Genomic DNA, 20,299 nt, shown 5'->3' with positions numbered 1-20,299 from the left:
ACACCTTGGGAGTCTAAGTAGCCACAGCAGCCAAATACACACAAATGCGGGGCCGGCCCGGCACACGCTGATCATTGATCGAAGTGTGAACTTTGACCTCGTGGTCAATGTGAGCTGGACTTCAGGTTCAGTTGGAGTTTCCTAGCCAAAACGCAGTTCATTTAAATGGCCTCCACCACTTTGCGTATAGCTGTCGTACAGTTTGCACCGAAGGTTTGCGATTTAGTACTTGTAGCACCTGCCTTCTGCCACTTACGTCCTATCATGGCACGAAGATAGGCCAAGTTCACGCAAACATAGCAAAAGCTAGAGAACTATGCAAGCAGGACGTGGATAACCAATATTCTTCAACTTACAAAAAAACAACAGGCTGATCTCTCGTCTTCCTGCAGGATCATACCTCGTTCAGTTGATCTCGTGTGTCTGCCAGAGATGATATTCACCGGTGAGTGGGCGTAGCATTTTCCACCTTTACATTTAGATTCTTACGCACCTGGTCCAGGTTACGTTTTCTCGAACATGGCTTCTATATCGCCATACCTAGAACATCCGCACACCGGGCCCACCTCTCGTTTCTGTGCAGAACTCGCACAATCCCTCCATTGCTATGTCACCGCTGGGTACCCAGAACGTGTGGAGAGTCATGATGCCACAATAAGCGCAGATAGAGATGGAGAAACGCTGTTCGGCGCCAACAGCGCAGTGATGTACGATCATTCCGGTCAACTAGTCACTTCGAACCCGATCCGTAAGACAAACCTCTTCGAGACAGATATCCCGTGGGCTATACCAGGTATTTATTCCGTCTGATCTGGACTATAACCTCAGTCCTAATCCTGCCATAGGAACAGGGTTCACCACGTTATCTCTTCCCCAACCCATAGGGCTTATGACACTGGCTATATGCAACGATCTTAACGTCCAAAAGCCTGCCGTTTGGTCCTCACTCGAGACAGGACCATACGAACTGGCGCAGCACTGCATAGATAAAGGTACTCGTTTATTAGTGTTGCTCAACGCTTGGTTGCACCACGATCAAGCTGATAAAGGTGGCAATGAAAGTGAGCAAGATGAGGGCAAAATAACGGATAGTTCAGAGCCAGATCGGGAAACTTTGAACTATTGGGCATTGCGTCTGCGGCCTTTGTGGGCTGCTGTGGAAGAAGCACGTGCTGAAGCCGAAACTACTGCAGAGGCCGAGCGGATCCCTGAAGAGCTGATAGTTGTCGTGTCCAATCGATTTGGATTCGAGAATGGTGCGCATACATAGTCGTCAGATACACCCTATCATTGACGTACCGGTTTTAATCAATTTCTTTGGGCTCATCTTTGAACTCATTTGAACACAAAACCTTCCTTTCATATGACGCTGAATTTACTTGGCATCGGTGGCGTCCATCCTATAATTCTTTTACGGATGCATAGGCAAGACATTTGCTGGTTCCTCTGCTTTATACTCCCTTCGTCGAGGGTCCGGGCGTCCTCGCCTACTACACGCAATGGGCCAGCGAGAGGAAGGCGTAAGTGTATGGAGTGTTGGCAAAGGTGCCCACAGTTAAGTCAGCCCATGCAAGACCACATGTAACACTCGACTTGGAATATCACCATGAAGCTGTGTATAGTCAACTTTGTGTCGTGGTGCCTTGTTTATGTCGCCTTAGTGTAAGTTAAAGCAGAATCGGTGGGCCATTCTATTACAATTACATTCCAAATCCTGTCAGAAAGGGTACTTAATCCGTATGCACGTTGATAGTCATCGATAGACCTCACTGTGCCGTCAAGGGTTTTTGTTGTAACTTACTATGGCGAAAATCTTCAGGAGACCTACACCTATGTCATTGCCGTCTTCCCGACTTTCTTCTGCCACCTTACACAAGCCTGCTTGAGTGCATCCACAGCTTCCACCAATTCATCGTCATCTTCCGTGCCAGACGACATCCTACCCCACACATCTCCCCTTTTCATCATCTCAACTGCTTGCATTTTGGCTCGCAGACGTTCTTTGTATCCTGTATCCGTTACTGACATAGTATGAGCAGAATACTCGATCGCCTTGGCAGCCTCTGCAAGGACTGTATCCCTAGACAACGAGTAACAACGAGGAATCATTAAGAACCGATATTCTTGGACTAGAAGACCACTGACCTTCCGTTTGCTGTGGAAGGAGAATATTCAAGATAACTCCACATTTGATCCTCGGTTTCTTTCCCATTCATCATAAAGACCTTGTGCAAAACACCTCTAAGAGAATTGAAAGAGTCCTCACGGAGATTTGACTGGAACCGGAAGTCACCAACGTCATTGGAATCCGTCTCAGCATTAGAAGGAGACATACGGATATTTTTTGCGAAAAACCAGCATCGAGTTCTACGCCTACTTCGGGGAGCTCTACCGAGGGAGCTGTTCAGGTAAACAGACTACCAGTGAGTTATAGCTCGGAACAATAACTCAACTACGTACAAATACGGCCTGAGTATTGGAGTGCAGTATCCACTATCTCCACTTCATCGTGTTGGTCTGCCAACGGGGGAATACTTGAATTGCAGGAAAGCTCGTGATCCTCCACAATGATAACATCCTCATCTTCTAGCGCTTGTGGACTGACTCTCCTTTCAGGCCTTGGAGGATTCTGTGGCACTGCTGGTATTTTGAATGGTGTTTTGAAAGGTTTCTTCAGGCTTCTCATAGATTCAAATGGTTTCGTTACTGAAACACAAAAAGTCAGGTAGCCCTGTGTCTACGCGGCACATATTACTCACTAAGTTTAGATGGCATGGCATGGCTAGACTTCGGTTTTTTCGAGCTCGCATCATATGAGATGTCGTTTGGACGTTTACTACCTCCTGAAGATTGCTGCTGCGCAAACGGATCAGATTTACTGTCACTGCCCCCTCCTCCTCGGTTCGGAGGCTTCCAAACCGCTTTATTCCAAGGGCCTTCCGCAGAAGACCGGTTCCTAGCCTGAAGGGCATTGGCACTGTAACTGTCGCCTTCATCGTCCACCGTATGTTTGATGTGATCGTCGAGATTAGACGTCAGTGCTCCAATATCTTCTTCATCAGTAAGTTTCTGTTTTCGACGTTTGGTCTTATCGGGGTATTTGCACACCTGTAAGGTAGTTTGTAATGTTGGATGAGCAACAGATTTTCAGGAAACATACGTCACACATCTGGTTACAATAGTTTTTGGCTATTGCTTTGTCTGTTACATCAATAAATTCTCCAAAGTACCTGCAGATTGACTTTCGAGATGATAAGTCGTGCTGAGCTTTTGAAAAGCGACGTGAAGAAACACACCACATGTCGACATATGTGAGTATTTTCAGCAAAATTGATTAACTAAAACCAGCACATAAGCCACAATTTTAACGGATTCTGAAGTTCACTAACCGAGCTGAAACTATCTATCGATCTCTGGCTAGGAGCGGGACCGTCCGCAGCGTCGGCTGCAAATTGTCGTCGAGCATGAGAGCCCGACACAAGCCTTCGAAGTCGAAAAGCATCTTCCCGGGCTATAAAAAATATGCTAAGCTCTTATACGAGCGTTGCGATAGAACAGGAAGCATACAATAATATAGTATACATCTTGAAGGCTACAATATAATCTCCAGACAGACCCGTGACTTAAGAGGGGCACGGAACTTACTGCATCATCGCGACCAGCCCTGCCTATGCAAAGCTATCAATGCACGTCAAGCCAGTGAATATTTCGTGACATACCTGTCTCCTGATAATAGCCTGGTACCTATGAGCATGATACTGAAGGAAAAGCAGAAAATTCACCTTCGAAACTCTTAGGGAGGTCAAAATGAATGATATATCTTGAACATCCTAATCAGACCTTCTGTCCCACATTAAACTCGAGATTTATATTTGCTTACCGGACATCGCTCTTATCAATACCCATACCGAAGGCGATAGTCGCGCATACCTTGAGGAGCCTTTCATTACAGATCCTCCCTCCATTGAAAATGTAAAACTTACAACGTCTACACCCTCCCCTGAACCTCCTTGTTCCCATTCTTTCAGAGTTTTGTCGAGCGTTTTAGCACTAGAGTCACAAGGTGGCGGTTCTAGTCAAAATTTATACACAGAATGCTGGCATGACCCAACATACGGAATTCCACGATGATATGGTCTTGAGTTGAGGCCCTTGCCCCGAAGATACGCAGAAAGCTCGTCACACACGACACGTGTCCTGCAATACACTATTCCAGAAGAAGGCCTTTCACGTCGTCGATGCAGACTCGTTATGAATTCGAGGATATCGGCCATCTGGGAAAGAGAATCAGGTGCAGACGCATACCGAACCTGAACAAATACTGTAAGTATAGGAGTCCGAAATTGGAGCCGAAAGTTTCAGCACCTCATAAAAAAGGTTTGGCCTATTGAAAGGATGCACCGCTTTAAATAAACTATTTCTATCCATCTTTAGGCTTCGGATAATGTCTTGCTGGACACTTGCCGTATGTTAGTCATAAATATGGGATGATAAGATTGATATTACCCAGGTGTAGCGGTCGCTGTGAGCGCCATTATTGGTACCCCTGGAAAGCGATCACGAAAATTTCCTAGCTTTCTATATTCAGCCCGGAAATCGTGTCCCCATTCCTATCCTAAGGCTTGGTAAAATATTAACAGATCGATAATACGGTACTGACGGAGATACAGTGAGCCTGAAGAGCGACGACTTGCTGATTAGCATCGAAAACCAACGCCGGAATTGAAATCAATAAAAAGCACCTCATCTACAACCAGCCTGTTTACTCTCTGTCTTTCGTATACGATAGTCAGCAGCCTCATAATATCTTTAGTAAAAAGTCTCTCGGGAGTGACTACGATTGATGTCAATGATGTCACAGTATGCAGTACGTGGTGGGCTCACTATAGAGTAAACGATTTTGTGGTTGCCCAGATAAAAGGTCGTCAAGAATCTAGTCTGTGGATCAGATCTCAGTGAATGAGAGAATGGCTGCCTTATTATACCTCTTGTTTGTCCTCTTTGGGTGTTTCAGACGTTAGTGATGCCACACATACATTTTTTCGTCGAAGACTTGCCACCTCTGTATAGAAATACAAGATTATGGATAAATATTAACCATCAGGGGAAAGCCACTTACGGTTCTTCATCAAGGCTAGGTTATATGCATGTTAGAATCAAAGGTTTTACAACCACCGTAGCCACATACCAAGCAGCGGAGATACGACAATCGATATACCAAACTTAAAAAACGTTCATGGATTTTCGTAAGACACAATAAGAAACCATACCTTTTCGACCACAGCAGGAACCTGAAAGCATACACTCTACTCTCATATTTGTAGACAGACACAAGAATTAGGCAAATATATAGGCTCACCTTTCCCATTCCAGTTGGAGCCAGAACAAAGACGTCGACACCTATATCTCAATGTCGACTGCAAAGCATGAGACACATCATTCAAACGAACCTGATATTGCAGCTTCTACAATTTCCCGTTGCTTGCCTTTATAGTCCACATGGCCAAAAACTAGATAGAACACTGAGAAATAAGCGGTCAGCAATGAAGTGTAAGTACGAACTCTCTCTCAGGACTCTGTAAATTCTTTTAGTAAAACTTTGTCTGACCGACGCTAACGCTGCTGCTTACCTGCAACACTCTGGATTTGCAACAGAAAAAGGACCACCGTCTTTTTCTTCCAAGTTCGGACTGTTCCTTGGGCTTCTATTCATGAGTATGAGCTCTCAGTAGGCCGCATGGAACTGGAGAGAGTTGCAACACGGACAAGGAAGAGCCACGTTCATCGTCTAGTTCACCGAAGAAATTATCTGAGTCTGACATTGAGTTATAATGTAGATATAGGTGAACTTGAGCATCTAAGTCAATCAGGTGCAATATACTAAACTGAAGACGGTCGCAAACAACTCAGCGTGGTACCAGAGCCTTTGTGACAATGATGCGCGTGACATTTAGCAAACGCGATCACGTGCTACATGACATGTCACTCCTAATATTTACCAAGACCGAACTTCGGAATAACAACACAATCATACCATGAAGTATGTCAAACGTATAGCAAAGGAGGATTTAAGACTGAGTAAAACCACTATCATGCAACAGCATATTCAATAATTGTCACAAGCGAGGCATCTGGGATCAAAACATATTTTTACAAATGTTCTTGTCACAAGAAATCAAAGTCAAGGTTTATAAACTAAAAGGCAGAACTTTCTCGCTACCTAAGAATCCATCGCCTCCAATTCCCCACCCTTTATTCCAACCTCCCTTCTTGCGCGCATCGCTAATCTCGAAAAATATCGATCCGTCAAACACCTTCCTCATATCCTCCTTATCGATCCTGCCATTCTTCTGCAGCAACAGCCAAGAAGTCCCCCACTCAAGTGTCGAAGCAGTCCATCCAAATGGGTCCATGGCGCAGCGCTGACCCCTCATCAACTTGAAGACTTCGCGGAGGGAAAGTGAGTCGGATGGGAATGTGGGCGAATCTTTCGACGGGGCCGCATACTTGGAAAATGCATCCTCGAAGCGAGACGGGATGAACCTCCCTTCTGTGTCGAAAGCACCCGAGTCTGAACCGTGTTTGTCTTTGTGGATAGGCTTGACGTAGATACGGAAGAAGGGGTCAGGGAGATAAGACACCGCGAGATGGGTGGGAAGGGACAAGCCGAAATGAACGACGATGACCGCGAGAATACTGAACAGAAGATTGAAGCCAAGTTCACGGAAACCAAAGAAGGTATCAATTGGCCAAATTACACCATCTTTGTCCTTGTCCCAGAACGTGACATGCTGTTGCATAACAGACTGCGGTACTGTGAGTCTCTGGTGCTAAAGGGCAAAGTGACTGACTCACGTATTCACTATATTTTTTTGAATAATTAGGAGACCCATCTGGATGATCTATGGTTGGTGCTAATGCAGCACGAGCAACGTATGGTTTTGGAACCGAGCTGTCGGTGTCATGGCGGTAGCCTCGTTGCTTTGTGACAGGAGCAAAAGTCGCTGTGGTGGCAGGACCTTCAGGTTGGGGCATGGTGTTATGGGTGGCCCAGGGGTGGATTCAGACCAACGAGTATTTGAGGACCGCTAGTATAGGAGGTGAACTAAGGCGAGAACTTGTGTATTATTTCGATGCAGGCTGCAATGACGTCGAACATGTGGGAGCGACACCACATATGTATGAAAAGGAGGTGTATGAAAAGGAGGTATCGACGTCGACAAGGACGTCATGCCATCAGTAATTGAAATAGTATGTGTAGATTAAAAAAGAATGAGACTTAGTTACACTACGCCAGAAAAACTCCACTCGACATGAACCGCATCACCGAAGAATACGACTTCATCATCATTGGCGGTGGTACAGCCGGGTGCACTGTCGCTGGCAGACTCGCAGAGTTATCGCCTTCCCTTTCCATCCTCCTCGTCGAAGCAGGAAAACACCCAGATGGCGTAAAAGCTATATCGACCCCTGCTCTGGCCCACACTCTCATTGAATCGGAGTACGACTGGGCATACAAAGCCAAGCTCATCGACAGACCTGATTTTCAGCGAGAAGAAGAACATGTTACTCGGGGCAAGGTTCTTGGAGGAAGCAGCTGTCTTAATTATTACTCCTGGCATCGCGGAAGCGCTGCGTTATACGACGATTGGAAGGCTTACGGCGGTGACACCTGGTCGTGGAACGCTTGCAAGTCGTATTTCGCCAAGGTACTCCTTTCCTTTTGAGGGTTCTAAACTTGTCCACTTATGGTGACGTCTAGTCTGCTTCCCTCAAAGAACCCTACAATTTACCAGCCTTATGTACCGATCCAGGCGATGTAGGGGAAAATGGCCCGCTCAATCTTCGAGCTGTCCCTCCCCTTCCATTCGCGCAAGATATTGTTCATGCTTGGACTAGCCGAGGTCTTCCTGTAACGAAGGACATTTTCAGTGGTTCTGTAAATGGCCTTACCCATCTTATTAGCTCCATTCGTAACGGCATTCGTACAACGAGCGTCGCTTTTTTACACGGAAAAAACAACATCTCTGTTCTTACACAAGCAACAGTCAGTCGTATTGTGATGGAAAAAGATGCAGCCTCGGACGCGTATATCGCCACTGGTATAGAACTCGTCGATGAACAAGGAAATCCTCGTCGAGTTATCCGTGCAAGGAACGAAGTTATTCTCTCAGCAGGTGTATTTGAGTCCCCCCACATTCTTCTTCTATCAGGTGTTGGCCCAAAGTCAGAGCTCGCGTCTCAAGGCATCGAATGTAAAGTAGACTCACCTCAAGTAGGGCTCAATCTCCAAGAACACCCTGTATTTGCGCAGGTCTATCAAGTATCCGACGGACGTGGGCTTGACCACATTCTCCGTCCTGGGAGTAAAGATTACGCAGCGGCACAGAGGGAATACGATGAAACAGGCAAGGGCCCGCTTGGCTGCGCGTTGCTGGAAATGTCTGCATTCACACGACTCGATGAGAGACTCAAACAGTGCAAGGAGTGGCGAGACCTGGCGAGCAAGCAAGACCATAAGGATCCCCTTGGACCGGGAGGACAGCCGCATTTCGAATATGACTTTCTCGTAGGCTTCTCATCATTGTGGTGTGAACTGAGAAGCTGACCGAGTTTTCCATAGCCACTCTTCTTCCCTCCGTTTTTACCGCATATCGAGACACCTAAATCAGGTGATTATCTTACAGTTGTGACATCTCTCCTGCGTCCGTCATCGCGAGGTACTGTCCGCTTGACCTCCAGCTCGCCGACTACGCCACCTTGGATCAACCTCAACTTGCTCTCTGCACCTGTAGACCTTGCTGCATTACGTGAGGGAGCACGCTTTATAAAAGAGGTGCTGGAACGCGGAGATGGAACCCGCAATGTAGTGAGAGGTTATTATGGTGCAGATCAAGAATTGGAAGGGCTGAATTCAGAAGGCGTAGGCGATGATGTGGTGTTGGGACACTGTTCGACAGGGTATCATGCCTGCGGTACCTGTCGAATCGGTAAAGCGGGGGGGGATATGGAGGGTGTGGTTGACGAGAAGTTGAGGGTTTACGGAGTGAAGAAACTGCGCATTATCGATGCAAGTGTGTTTCCCGTTATTCCAGATGGGAGAATTCAGAGTGCCGTGTATATGGTGGCTGAGAGGGGTGCGGAGATGGTAAAAATGGGCTGGGAGCAGGAGAGTACTACTGGAAGGGTGAAAACAGGTGCAGCGTGGGTGTGGAATACGGCAGGGCGGTTTTCTGATTTTGCCAGCGAGATGCTGAGAAGGAATACTGAGACTATGAGAAGAGCTTGGGAATAATTGCATAGCACGAAGCTTGTATTACATTCTCACCACTAAAAGTATGTCATGAAATCGAACTTGCGTGTTCTTAGAATCGTTTCGGGATGTTAAAGTATAACAGTTCCAAGTTATCCAAACCTAAAGCGAATTCAGAGCAAGCGTAGTTGAGAATGAACATTTTTACTCACCTCTAAATCTTTTGCACTAAAGATCACACTCTACTAGTAATAACTTGAAGTTCAAGTTTCGAGAACATGTTATTGTGATATAACAACATAGTCACGCGTGTCACGTCACGCTACAAAGGAGCTCGTGTTAGGCTTGATTGAAGATTTATCACCACCGTGACTGGGGCCCCAACACAGAGGCGGGTTTGGTTGCTCAGGCTGGTACGCACAGAGCGGGGGTAAGTGATTAGTGGGACACATCATAACATCGTGAGTCAAGTGTTTCAGTCTGTACTCTGGTACTAGATGGTGAGTGGATGGAGATGAGTTCATGGCATGACGGGCGGTAGGGACGTTTACTGTCAGAGACGGATAAGTATCTAAAATTTGATTGATAGACGCTTTTTAATACAGCGCGAGTTACAAATGAAGAGTCAATGTTGAGGCTGGGGGGAATCTAAGTCAGTCTTCACCAGGCTGTACCGTCATTCTGATAAAGTATCTCTAGGCGCACATTTGAAAGGATGGAAGTCGTTAATTTTTTTTTACAAAGTGACATACTACGCAGATTTTGTAAATCACGATTTTCGCCTACGCCGAAAGCTTTGAAGCAACGCGTATCATAAGCTGTTCCAAGGACGCAAACCGGTCATTTATAGCGAGGTCCTGGTCATCCATTCTCAAGACGAGTGAAACGATCATTCATGGATGCAAAGCGTTCATCTATAGCGAGCTCCTGGTCCATTCTCCTCTCAATGCGGGTGAACCGATCGCCTAAGGACGTAAAACGTTCATTCATAGCGAGCTCCTGGTCGTTCATTCTCTTCTCAAGACTAGCGAATCGATCGTCCAATGCGATGATTCATTCTCAGCTCTGCTGGTGTAATTATAGGGGTTTCTTCGCTACGCTTTTGGCAGCGGACCAAGGGATGGCTGGCGTCATGATTGCCATCCCAGTGCAATAAATTTTTGGAGTCGCACTGGTCACAAATAAAGGTATCGGAATCTACATCGCAATGAATTTTTTGAGGACATGAGGGGTAAGTCGGTACTGACCGCATGAGATGCAATACCAGCAAGGAAGCGCCACCACAAGCTGACAGCCAATGCAACGGTAATCGCAGTCGCCGCATTGGGCAGCATCACCATCAGTATCCATGCAATCTTGACTAGACGTCTGAGGTTTGGATTGAAATCCATCTCTGAGATGTTTGAAGCCGCTCGATTGCTCGATCGCATTTCGGCACCTGCGAATCAAGGACCCAATGCCTTTCCGGTGGACGACACTTTGCACTTTGACCATGGGGTGCGTGCTCGAGTGACTAAACATGTCGCTTTGTACCTCCATACTGAGGCAGCTATAGCATAGATCAACTTGATTACGGAAGTTTTCCATAATGCATTCGAGGCATATGATTCTGGGACCACTTATCTGAACGTTGCGGCAATAGTCACAACAAGCGTTACTGCAGTAGGATATTCAACCAGTTAGGATTAAGGCACATCAATGACCCCAAAAGGTCACGTACGAATGTATGACCGAGTTGCGCACAGTAACTTTCGCCATTGAGCGATAGAAGCGAACGTCTTGAGGAAGCAGATTCTTCTCCATGTTCTCTAGCTCCTGTGCTTCATCCTCGAAGTCGAATTTGTTGTCCAAGGGCCAGGCCTGAGCCAGTTCACGTCGTGAATACAGATCCACAAAGCGGCTCCTATCATTTCTTCTCCCCTCGAAAAACCTCCAAGACCACATTCGCCGCCTAACTTGATAAAGGAGTTAAAAGGACGGCCTCACATGCGAACGTCCAGCGTGCTTGAGCTTTATTTTCGCGTCGTGGTAGGAGATTGTACTGACCTGGGAATGAATATTATTAGACACTGGACAGCTGCTCAGCGCTAAGTGGCGACGTTGTGAGTCTGCAGCACCAAAAATAGGCGCAACATAGCATAATGAAGCGCCAGTATAAACTTGAATAAACTCACTGGCATAACAAATACTTAGAAGGGATACCTTGGAGATCAGAGTGACAGATAAACTTGTTTGTTTGTAAAATCTAACATGCTTCAAGTTGTGGATGAAACTGAATCGAAATCACGACGCCATCATTTGGCCATCATGATACTAATCAGCAACTTGGGTACAGTAACGCTAATAGTTGAACTTCTCCGGGCTGAGTTCCTTCATCACGTGCGTGACTGCTTGGTTCTCGACATTTCACTTTATCCCTACTGACACCGTCAACACCATAATAGTGCACACACCAAGATACAACGCCCCAAAGAAATAAAAAAGCTATGCAGAAAGCTTGGAAACGACCCGTATCAAAAGTTGTTCCAAGGATACGAAACGTTCATTCATGGCAAGCTCCTGGTCATCCATTCTTTTTTCAAGGCGAGTGAACCGATCGTCCAAGGAAGCAATTTTGTTCTCCAATTCCAAGATCCTCAATTCCGAAGGATCCGTCTTTGCAGCTTCTTCAATACGCTCTTGGCAGCGAACTAAAGGATGGCTGTTGTCATGATCGCCTTCCCAGTCTGACATATCCTTAGAGTCGCACTGGTCACAAATAAAAGCATCCGAATCTACATCACAAAAAATATTGAAAGGACGAGTGGCAATGACAAGGTAGTACTTACCACAACAGACGCAGTACCAGCAAGGAGGCGATACTGCAAGCTCGCAGCCAATGCAACGGTGGTCGCAGTCACTACATTGATCAGCGTCATCATCATCGCCATCATCAGTGCGGGCATAATCGATAGGTTTATCCTCCAATTCATCTCTGAGACGCATGAAGTCGCGAGCTCGTTCCACCGCTTTTCGAGAGTTACGGATCAAGGGGCTGACTTCCCTCTGGTGAAAGACTCTTTGCACTTTGACCATGGCATGCGTGCGTGAATGGTCAAATGATTCATCTGCCGTCTCCATACTAAGGCAGTCAAAGCAGAGATCGACGTGATTTCTAAAGTTCTCGGTGATGCATTCAAGACATACGACTCTAATTCCACTTATAGTGGCATCGCAAGAATCACAGCGAACGTTACTACCACGGGGGAAATATCCACCAAATAAGCATCAAACTGGAATACTGAAAATCTCCTGAGAAACGTACGAATGTATGACCGAGTCGCGCACAGCGACTTCCGCCATCGAACGATAGAAACGAACATCTTGAGGGAGTAGGTTCCTTTCCATGTTTTCTAGCTCCTGTGCTTCATCTTCGAAGTCGAATTTGTCGTCCAAAGACCACGCTTGAGCCAGTTCACGTCGTGAATACAGATCCACAAAGCGCTTCCTATCTTCTCGTCTTCCCTCAAAAAACCTCCAAGACCACATTCGCCGCCTAACATGATAAAGGACGGCCTCACATGCGAACGTCCAGCGTGCTTGAGCTTTATTTTCGCTATACTCCTCAGCTGAGTAACGGAACCGCTGTGAAGATATGGGCGACATCTGGAGATGAAATTTCCCGCCATATTCTGCGTTTCCCCAGCGTCCGTCTATTGTGGCGGTTGTCACATCGAGCTTGCCTTGATATGTCCATGAGTGTCCTGCCGTGATGTAGGACTTGACAAGGTCAATGTCCCAGTTGGTAGATTTATCACAAGAGCGTAGATCTCCCTTTACGTTGAACTTGTCGAGGCCGTCCATTCCTCCGCCACTAAAAGAACCATCTTCTAGAGATTTGTCGATAGAAATTAGCATGGAACCATCCACTTGTAAATCGTCATCGTCATAGAAGTAGAGACCACTCCACGTTCCTTCAATGCGTGGAAAACCCGAATCAGGTAAATGAATTGCAAGGTCTACTTCTTCTGGTGGTGGGTCCTCGTATGCGGTCACATCCAACTGATGCCGAGTAAAGCCAAACTTCAGGATGGCAGGATCTACCTCTCCATCTTCATCATCATCGTTTTCGGAGTCGCTACCGTACCATATATCACAGTCCTCTCCCATTTCGGAGAAAGCTGTCTCTTCGCCATGAAGGAGGCGGAACTAATTGTAGACGATTAGAGCCTATTTGTGGCATTGGAAAAATTTAAGATATTTACCATGCCAAACGCCACAATACCAAGCTGCGCACTGACATCGAGGTTCTTCTGCTTGAAAAGGGCTAGTATTGGTGAGTAGATGATATGTAAAATGTACATAGTTAGCTTACCTACGACGTTGTTTATGCGCTCATCTACTAAGGTCATGACCCGTGCCAATGACCACCCTGCCTCCACCATTTCGTTTTGTGCGAAAATACCCTTACAGGCGAGTTTGATCATTCGTAAATGGTGCCGTAGAAGAATATACAGCAGTGGGAAAATATACTGCGAAGTTACAATCAAGACAACCTTGACAAATATTTCAGAAGTAGTCTCTCACCCGCTCAATACGGCCAGGACCAACTACCAATGCAACGGTATTGGCAGCATCAATGTTATACGTGATTAACTTTAGGTTTGCCTCTATTCGTTTTTGCTCAGATTCCATGTAGGGGCGAATCTTCTCATTCAACAAGGCGTCTTGGACTACGTCGTCGTCACACCTCTGGATAGAGGCACAGAGCATTTCGATTTGACCAAGAGGCGCAGAGTCGAGGTACTGATCAGTGATCGACTTATTCTCTGGTAGAACGTCCTTCAAAGTGTGGTACATTTTTTGTCTGATTTTTCCGATGCGCAAACTGTACTCCCAAGTGATGGAATGCCAACCTGCTGCCCAATAGGCCAACCAGTGCGGAAGACTACACGCAAATCAGATCATGTTGTCTAAAAAGCACAGATTAATTGTGAATCACCTCCAGTCTTTCGGTCTTGCAGCTGAGAAATTATTGGCTTCTTTGATGCTTACGAACCCGGAACTATCGTCATCGAACGCTTCTAGGATAGGTTGAACATGTGAGACATTGATATAAGCAAGGGCCCATCGGTCATCCGCCTGTATCTTCATGGGGTACGATGTAGCAGTGATACTGAGAGTCAGCGAAGGGTCGAAACCATCTTCTGGTGGAAGCGGTGACATCAAGGAACAGGGAGTATTGATTATCTTCTGTTCATCGTACTCTTGAAACTTGTCCACAAAGTAATCATGCAGAGCTAGAACAAAATGACGAGCCTTCACGTTACCCTTCCAGCCCTGTCAAAGAGAAATATCGATAGCATGTTATGGTATCGATCTAAAAAGACATACCATCTCTTTCCAGATTTGATGGAGATCCTGTAATATATCAGGGCCTAGTCATATCACCGAGAGATCAGAATCTTTATTAAAACTTACTGGGTCAATCAGTTTATCGTGAGAACCAGAAGCCACAGCGCTGATTATTCGATCCCCTTCTCGATGAACGACTACATTCAACTCTTCCACCAGCTGCCTCTTCTGGACTGCCATTTTCCTGTCAAAAAGCTCCATGTTGTTCGACAGTGTCTTGTCTAAGTCTTCTAGTATGTCATTCCGAACAGCCACAAGAATATGAGGGTCGAGAGGCGCTGAACGCGCATGTTGGTTAGGGACCACCACAGTTGTAGAAAGACCAGATGCTGCCTTAGATGACTTATCCTTCTTCCGACCAATGAGAATAAGTTTCTGAAGCGTATCATCATTGTCGATGCACGCCTTCGCACCACCTTTCGTCTCTGCCATAATTTTTGAGATTTCCTTCTCTTGCGCAGAATCGAGCTTTCGAAAAAGGAGGAGCATGTCCAGTTTTGCATTTACAGCACGAAGACCCTCCGTGAGACCGGCAAGAGTCTGGTTGGCATTGTCGACGCCCAGAGTCGTGTGTATTGACAAAGCAAGTTCGATCTCTTTCCGACGCTCGACGAAAGTGTCAACAAACCCTGCAAGTCGATCCTCCCAAATAGGACCTTTAAAAACCTTGACTAAGAGATAAAAGATATGTCAGTACTGATAGGCAAATATGAAAACACTGAACATACCGACAAGATTTTTCTTTGTATAAGCATCGCAAACATTTCCGCAGTCAGTGATATCACTAGCAACCTGCTTCATTAACTCCTGCATACGTCCTTGCAAGGTTGTCCCATCTGGAAGTTTCTGCTTCGAATCCTTAACGAAGCGTAACCTACAAGGAATTTAGCCGCCTCATCAACAGACTTGTATTAAATAACCACAAACTGTAAAAGGATAACCATCATATCTTTCATCCCCATCTTCAGTGCGATAACTTTTTTGTCGTTATCTCGCCGTTTCAACTCGAGAGTGACCACAGCTTTGAATGCAAGCACAGCAACTTCATTCAAGACAATTACACCGCTCAGTTTACCCAGTCATTGCCTTGACAATGTATCCACACACACCTGCGACGAATGGATGTACTTTAGAAACTTCATCCAGCATCTTCATTACGACTTTGCTTGACTCTGCAAATCCACGTATGCCATCTTCAACTGTCTTGATATCAACGTTGTTCTGGGCTGCGTTGATGGCTTGCTTTGCTATTCCATTGACTGCGGTATGATTTTGATCATAAAAGGTATTCGCGGTCACGTAGCCACTAGATGACATTGATTCCATAATGCGGTCCCCTGCACATGATTTTCAGCCTGATGATCGTATCCGTCTAGTATATCATACCAGTGTTATTTAGTGTTCCTTCTGTCATTGGTACAGTATCATCCTTGCTGGATCTGTAATACACGTCATCGATGGCCTTCTGTAGGTCCTTGTCCTCAGTTTCATTGGTAAGGATCCTTCTATTTGATGATGAGTTGGGCGATTCCCCATTTTCAGATATTGGAGTTCGAGGATCCCTGGACAAGTATCCCGAGTATTTTCCCTCCAATTCAAGACTCTGGATGTCTTGAGGGTGCAAATCCGATGAAGACGCGACTAATGTATCAGATCTAGGCATAAACAACTTAAACGGTGCTCTAGAGGAGTAATAGTTTGAGGACGTCGATGCGCGGCAGAAATATAAGGAAGGCGAATGCTCCTACCTACCAGGAGTTCCATGTGGGGCAGCACTTCCGGAAAGGTGAACATTAACAGTGATTCTTTTCGCGGCATCCTCATCGGGGCTGGTACGGCATAGGTGCCAAGTTGCTGCGTAGTATTCAATCCTGATCTAAAGTGGCAAGACTGGTTATTAGGATGATAATGAAGCTCACCCACTAGTGTGTCGGAAAAATCCGTTTAACCAGATCAGACCCTACGAATGTCTGTAACTTACCTGGGCCACCTGATGATCTGAGCCGTTGGTGATCAGAATCGGATCAGAAATAGAACAGACTATAATCAGGCGGATCAGCTGGGATAAGAAGATAAGAGACACAGATTGTGTCTGATGAGAAACATATCGGAACTGGGACAGAAAACGATCAGGCGGATTAGCTGGGGTAAGAGGGATACGAGCGACAGATATTCTCTGACCAGACATGACCAGATCAAAAGAGAGCATGTATGGGTTGAAATAGATGCCATCAGACAGACTTAGCTCAACGGTTCAAAATGTGACACCTGAGATTTTACTAGTGGTAGTTAACAATAAAAGCAGTCTAGTTGTCAGTTCCCGAAACGTAGGAACATATCACCATCAATCAAGTCATTTAAATAAAACCGGCCTTCCTTCAGATTAAAAGCCTCGATCATATGAGCTCCCCGAATCAGGGACTTAGCCATGACCAGCTTGAAATCTCTCGCTTCATCATACAAAAGTGCCCCCGACCATCTGGTCCTCGGAATTCCATTTGATGGCTTGAATATCTTGACCGACACAATATCAAACGAAGAGGACTGAAGGAAACATCGAAAGACGGTTTGGAGTCGAGCAGGAACTGGCTCCGATGTGTCTGTGTTAATGAGAACACAGTCGAAGCGTGATTCTTTATTGAAGTTGGGGTTGCAGCGAAGGATGTCCCGTCCTTCGCTCCAGTCTTCGTGTGATTGATACTTAAGATAAATGCATTGATATTTCCTGATCTGTGGAACATAGAACAATGTTAGAGCTGTAAAGTATATCTAATATCAGCTTACTGAGATGGGACCATCTCCAACGGCTACATTGCAACTTGAGACTAAAAAACTCCGCAGACGCTTGTCAAATCCTTTGAGGCCCTCGCAATGCTCCATGACTACCGAGCTTGTCAGGTTTGTGGGAGATCCTAGCATCCAGTGGTTATCGGGGGTAGGTTGTGTCGACCTCTGGTCATCATTTCTGCCAGCGTCATCTCCTAAGTCTTGGTCCTCAGTGTCGTTATGGTGGGCTTTATCATAGTTGTCGACGGTCATCCGTATGTGGGCGATGGCTTCTTGGTTCTCGTCAATGCGAGCCATCTGTGGAAACTGAACATCGGGCTTTTGGTACACATAAATATGTTTGCTTACCTGGCTGTCTGTATCTTTCCGGTTTGTCTGCTCGTAGGCTTCTTGCGCCTCTTGGTGAAAGCCCTCGCTGACTCGTGTGTCGTAGTTATCCGTTGCACCCTTCTGCCGGATTTCTGTGAGAATATGATTTATGGCGTGTTGCTTGCTAAAGTGGAAGTCCTTCTCGTAATTGTTTGAAATGTGCTGTATTATAAGAACCATTAGAAAACAATCAAGACACATGTAGAACCGCTACTCACTTCACAACATTGTTCATATTGAATAATATATTGTTTTAGCCGGTGTGTCCTCCCTTCGGTCATACAATTGAGGCCAATCATGAGCCGATATCTAGCATAGGCTCGGATACCATGTACTAATGTTGAGTTCCTAGGGAGAATTTGGACGATGCATGGGAGGATGCACTAGAAGAACAGAAAAGTCAGTGTATAGTGCTAATAAATAATGTATTAAGGACTATGCACCTTGAGTATATCATAAAACACTTGACCATCCGCATATTCGACTGTGGTGACGTTCATGAAGTGTTTGAGTCCAGGCCATCTTGATACATTCCGCATGCTATATATCCTGAGTTTTAGTGAGACGTCAAGTTTGACGTGTAGTTGAAACTTACTTTCTGGCCATATGGCCTTTGTTTCCGTTTTCTGCTAACACTGTGAGGAGGATGTTGGAGATATGAGAGAAACAAGCGTAGTACGAAGAAGGGAAGTGGCGCAATCGCCGAACTAGGCAGGCCTAGTAGATGGAGTGGCCCGTGCGCCATCAGATAACATTTTTGATTTTGATTCCGTTCTCCTTTATATACGCTGTCGTCGTTAGGCAGACACCTCAGACCTTCACTCGAAGTCTGAGGTGAGATTCCCCATTTAGTGTTAAATTACGAGTACCTAGCTTACCTTTCGTTTTTCCAGCTGTTCATTGCTAGGTACATTATTCCAATATATTTAGACCTTCACTCGAAGTCTGAGCTGTTCATTGCTAGATAAACAATAGAGGAGCGGCCAGATGTGCTTACCCCATTTTCCTAGATCATCGGAGTGTAATTTATCGTATGAAATGGAACAATATGGGTCTGAGTGGTCGAGTGACCAAAAAAAGTTCTGTAAAAAGCTAGTGAGTGGAAGATAAAAAAAATACGGGGAGAAAACCTTGGTTGCATGTAATCCGTGGGCTTGTAAGATTCGTTCAGCCTCCGTTTTATTTGATGCTGTGATTGAACGCTTGTACACCTTCTCCATGTTGTCAGTTGTGCGACACTGAAAATTTCCGCATAGTTTCGTTAAACTGTCATGGCAGACAAGACATTTCGGGCATGGAAATTTGGCCAGGGCCGCACGCGTAGCTGTTAGCGCACAGCTTTCTTCGCCATCAACAGACTTGACTGGTATTCCTGGATGTATCACTCTATCAATTTTGTCACCACAGGCCATTGCTTCTCCGAAGCGTGCAGGCCATCGTAGTGAGTGGAATATTACTTCGGCAACCTTGTGGTAAACTTCACGCTTGAAGCACTGCCATTTAATGGTATCAGCAGTGTTTCTGTCAGATGGGTCGGCCGGGTCCAAAGGCTGTAAAAACAATGCAATAAGAAGCCCCTGTGTAGCAGAAAAAACGCTTACAATGGGCATATACCCTACAAGAACACCTCCTCCATTTCCCAACGCATTTCTTACCCCCCGCGGCAAAAATAGCGGACGAATAATTATAGGGTGCTTCTTGACCCGCTTAGTGATGTTGCCTTTGTCAAGCCAGAGAGAGATCGGTAGAAAGCAATGCGGTGGTTCTTCTTGTGGAAAGGATTCCTGCATTCAAATTAATCCACATCAGAAAGCATGTAAATGTATATACTATATATTTACCTGTACGTCCCACCATTTGTTGGCTGAATTGAACTCGTCGTATATGCGTTCTTTCAAGACTATCCTACCATTTCGACGGCAATAATATTTGCGGCAAGGATGCCAAAGGATGAGAGGCGCTAATGTCTCATCCATAATCCAGTTGCGATAGATTTTCCACGGATCTCGGTACTGAAACTTGAAGTAATGAGTTTCTCCTAGATAACATGCAGAAACATTTCCTTCTTGAAACTGAAAGAAAGGTTAGAAGAATCGATTTTGAGGGTCGTCTTTGCCCACCTGGACATATTGCGCACGTGCTACTTGTAAAGTCTTCTCGATGTCTGCATAGTTCCGAAATGTAATGTTAGTATTATCTGCCCATCCATGATGTATCCCATATAACTGTGTGTTTACTATTGCTTTACTTAATAATCCCTTGACAGCTGTTTCCGCATATTCAAAGTCGGCACGATTGCGAAAGGGCGCCCACGGTTTGATCTCCAATGCAGAGCCAAGTCCAGCTTCGTGGTTGCCTTGATCAGCTGAAGGGATAACACTGTCAAGGGGAATTATGACTGGGTCATGCTTCCCACTTTGAGGATGGTGGACAACTTGAATAAAAGTTGCACTTGATATCTGTTGGACATTGGTTTCGTCGTTACCAGATTCTGCT

At 45.7% G+C, this 20,299-nt stretch overlaps 9 protein-coding genes across 9 annotated transcripts; 4 read left to right on the top strand and 5 right to left on the bottom strand.

Moving 5' to 3' along the window:
- Window positions 1–100: 100 nt before the first annotated feature.
- SERLADRAFT_479708 (uncharacterized protein) lies at window positions 101–1,831 on the top strand (the record flags this gene model as incomplete). Its single annotated transcript, XM_007323960.1, has 6 exons — window positions 101–213; window positions 276–325; window positions 393–445; window positions 503–793; window positions 846–1,256; window positions 1,426–1,831. The coding sequence occupies 6 exons, from the start codon at window positions 166–168 to the stop codon at window positions 1,557–1,559; spliced, it is 987 nt and encodes a 328-aa protein (XP_007324022.1).
- Window positions 1,816–5,822, bottom strand: SERLADRAFT_443341 (uncharacterized protein; the record flags this gene model as incomplete). The annotated part of the gene is made up of 30 exons (XM_007323959.1): window positions 1,816–1,824; window positions 1,873–2,080; window positions 2,146–2,276; window positions 2,336–2,400; window positions 2,461–2,706; window positions 2,760–3,108; window positions 3,161–3,169; window positions 3,231–3,338; window positions 3,390–3,511; window positions 3,568–3,592; window positions 3,646–3,668; window positions 3,720–3,737; window positions 3,783–3,820; window positions 3,881–3,930; window positions 3,984–4,050; window positions 4,117–4,310; window positions 4,366–4,459; window positions 4,507–4,610; window positions 4,661–4,693; window positions 4,767–4,834; window positions 4,885–4,933; window positions 4,986–5,062; window positions 5,120–5,134; window positions 5,189–5,222; window positions 5,271–5,291; window positions 5,360–5,400; window positions 5,451–5,522; window positions 5,563–5,576; window positions 5,631–5,705; window positions 5,767–5,822. The coding sequence occupies 30 exons, from the start codon at window positions 5,820–5,822 to the stop codon at window positions 1,816–1,818; spliced, it is 2,415 nt and encodes an 804-aa protein (XP_007324021.1).
- Window positions 5,823–6,076: 254 nt separating this feature from the next.
- Window positions 6,077–7,052, bottom strand: SERLADRAFT_479704 (uncharacterized protein; the record flags this gene model as incomplete). Its single annotated transcript, XM_007323958.1, has 2 exons — window positions 6,077–6,806; window positions 6,856–7,052. The coding sequence occupies 2 exons, from the start codon at window positions 7,033–7,035 to the stop codon at window positions 6,189–6,191; spliced, it is 798 nt and encodes a 265-aa protein (XP_007324020.1).
- A 241-nt stretch (window positions 7,053–7,293) lies between these two features.
- SERLADRAFT_418546 (uncharacterized protein) lies at window positions 7,294–9,362 on the top strand (the record flags this gene model as incomplete). Its single annotated transcript, XM_007323957.1, has 3 exons — window positions 7,294–7,709; window positions 7,763–8,569; window positions 8,624–9,362. 3 exons carry the CDS (start codon window positions 7,314–7,316, stop codon window positions 9,293–9,295), a joined length of 1,875 nt encoding a protein of 624 aa, XP_007324019.1.
- Window positions 9,363–9,969: 607 nt separating this feature from the next.
- On the top strand, window positions 9,970–10,429 carry SERLADRAFT_479700 (uncharacterized protein; the record flags this gene model as incomplete). Its single annotated transcript, XM_007323956.1, has 1 exon — window positions 9,970–10,429. One exon carries the CDS (start codon window positions 10,149–10,151, stop codon window positions 10,407–10,409), a length of 261 nt encoding a protein of 86 aa, XP_007324018.1.
- A 121-nt stretch (window positions 10,430–10,550) lies between these two features.
- Window positions 10,551–11,082, top strand: SERLADRAFT_402694 (uncharacterized protein; the record flags this gene model as incomplete). Its single annotated transcript, XM_007323955.1, has 2 exons — window positions 10,551–10,910; window positions 10,974–11,082. A coding segment is annotated over one exon (157 nt), but the record flags the coding sequence as incomplete, so codon positions are not given.
- A 655-nt stretch (window positions 11,083–11,737) lies between these two features.
- SERLADRAFT_374549 (uncharacterized protein) lies at window positions 11,738–11,986 on the bottom strand (the record flags this gene model as incomplete). Its single annotated transcript, XM_007323954.1, has 1 exon — window positions 11,738–11,986. One exon carries the CDS (start codon window positions 11,984–11,986, stop codon window positions 11,738–11,740), a length of 249 nt encoding a protein of 82 aa, XP_007324016.1.
- Window positions 11,987–12,129: 143 nt separating this feature from the next.
- SERLADRAFT_358650 (uncharacterized protein) lies at window positions 12,130–15,873 on the bottom strand (the record flags this gene model as incomplete). Its single annotated transcript, XM_007323953.1, has 11 exons — window positions 12,130–12,488; window positions 12,558–13,417; window positions 13,498–13,764; window positions 13,820–14,180; window positions 14,235–14,572; window positions 14,627–14,653; window positions 14,714–14,925; window positions 14,971–15,318; window positions 15,376–15,521; window positions 15,575–15,689; window positions 15,757–15,873. Coding segments are annotated over 11 exons (3,078 nt in total), but the record flags the coding sequence as incomplete, so codon positions are not given.
- A 1,087-nt stretch (window positions 15,874–16,960) lies between these two features.
- Window positions 16,961–19,413, bottom strand: SERLADRAFT_374548 (uncharacterized protein; the record flags this gene model as incomplete). Its single annotated transcript, XM_007323952.1, has 8 exons — window positions 16,961–17,377; window positions 17,432–17,731; window positions 17,783–17,965; window positions 18,022–18,074; window positions 18,240–18,287; window positions 18,774–18,885; window positions 18,934–19,353; window positions 19,405–19,413. The coding sequence occupies 8 exons, from the start codon at window positions 19,411–19,413 to the stop codon at window positions 16,961–16,963; spliced, it is 1,542 nt and encodes a 513-aa protein (XP_007324014.1).
- Between the last annotated feature and the right edge of the window lie 886 nt (window positions 19,414–20,299).

Source organism: Serpula lacrymans, assembly GCF_000218685.1.
Source record: "Serpula lacrymans var. lacrymans S7.9 unplaced genomic scaffold SERLAscaffold_17, whole genome shotgun sequence".
Lineage (NCBI taxonomy): Eukaryota > Fungi > Basidiomycota > Agaricomycetes > Boletales > Serpulaceae > Serpula > Serpula lacrymans.
This window is presented reverse-complemented; position numbering and strand designations above follow the sequence as displayed.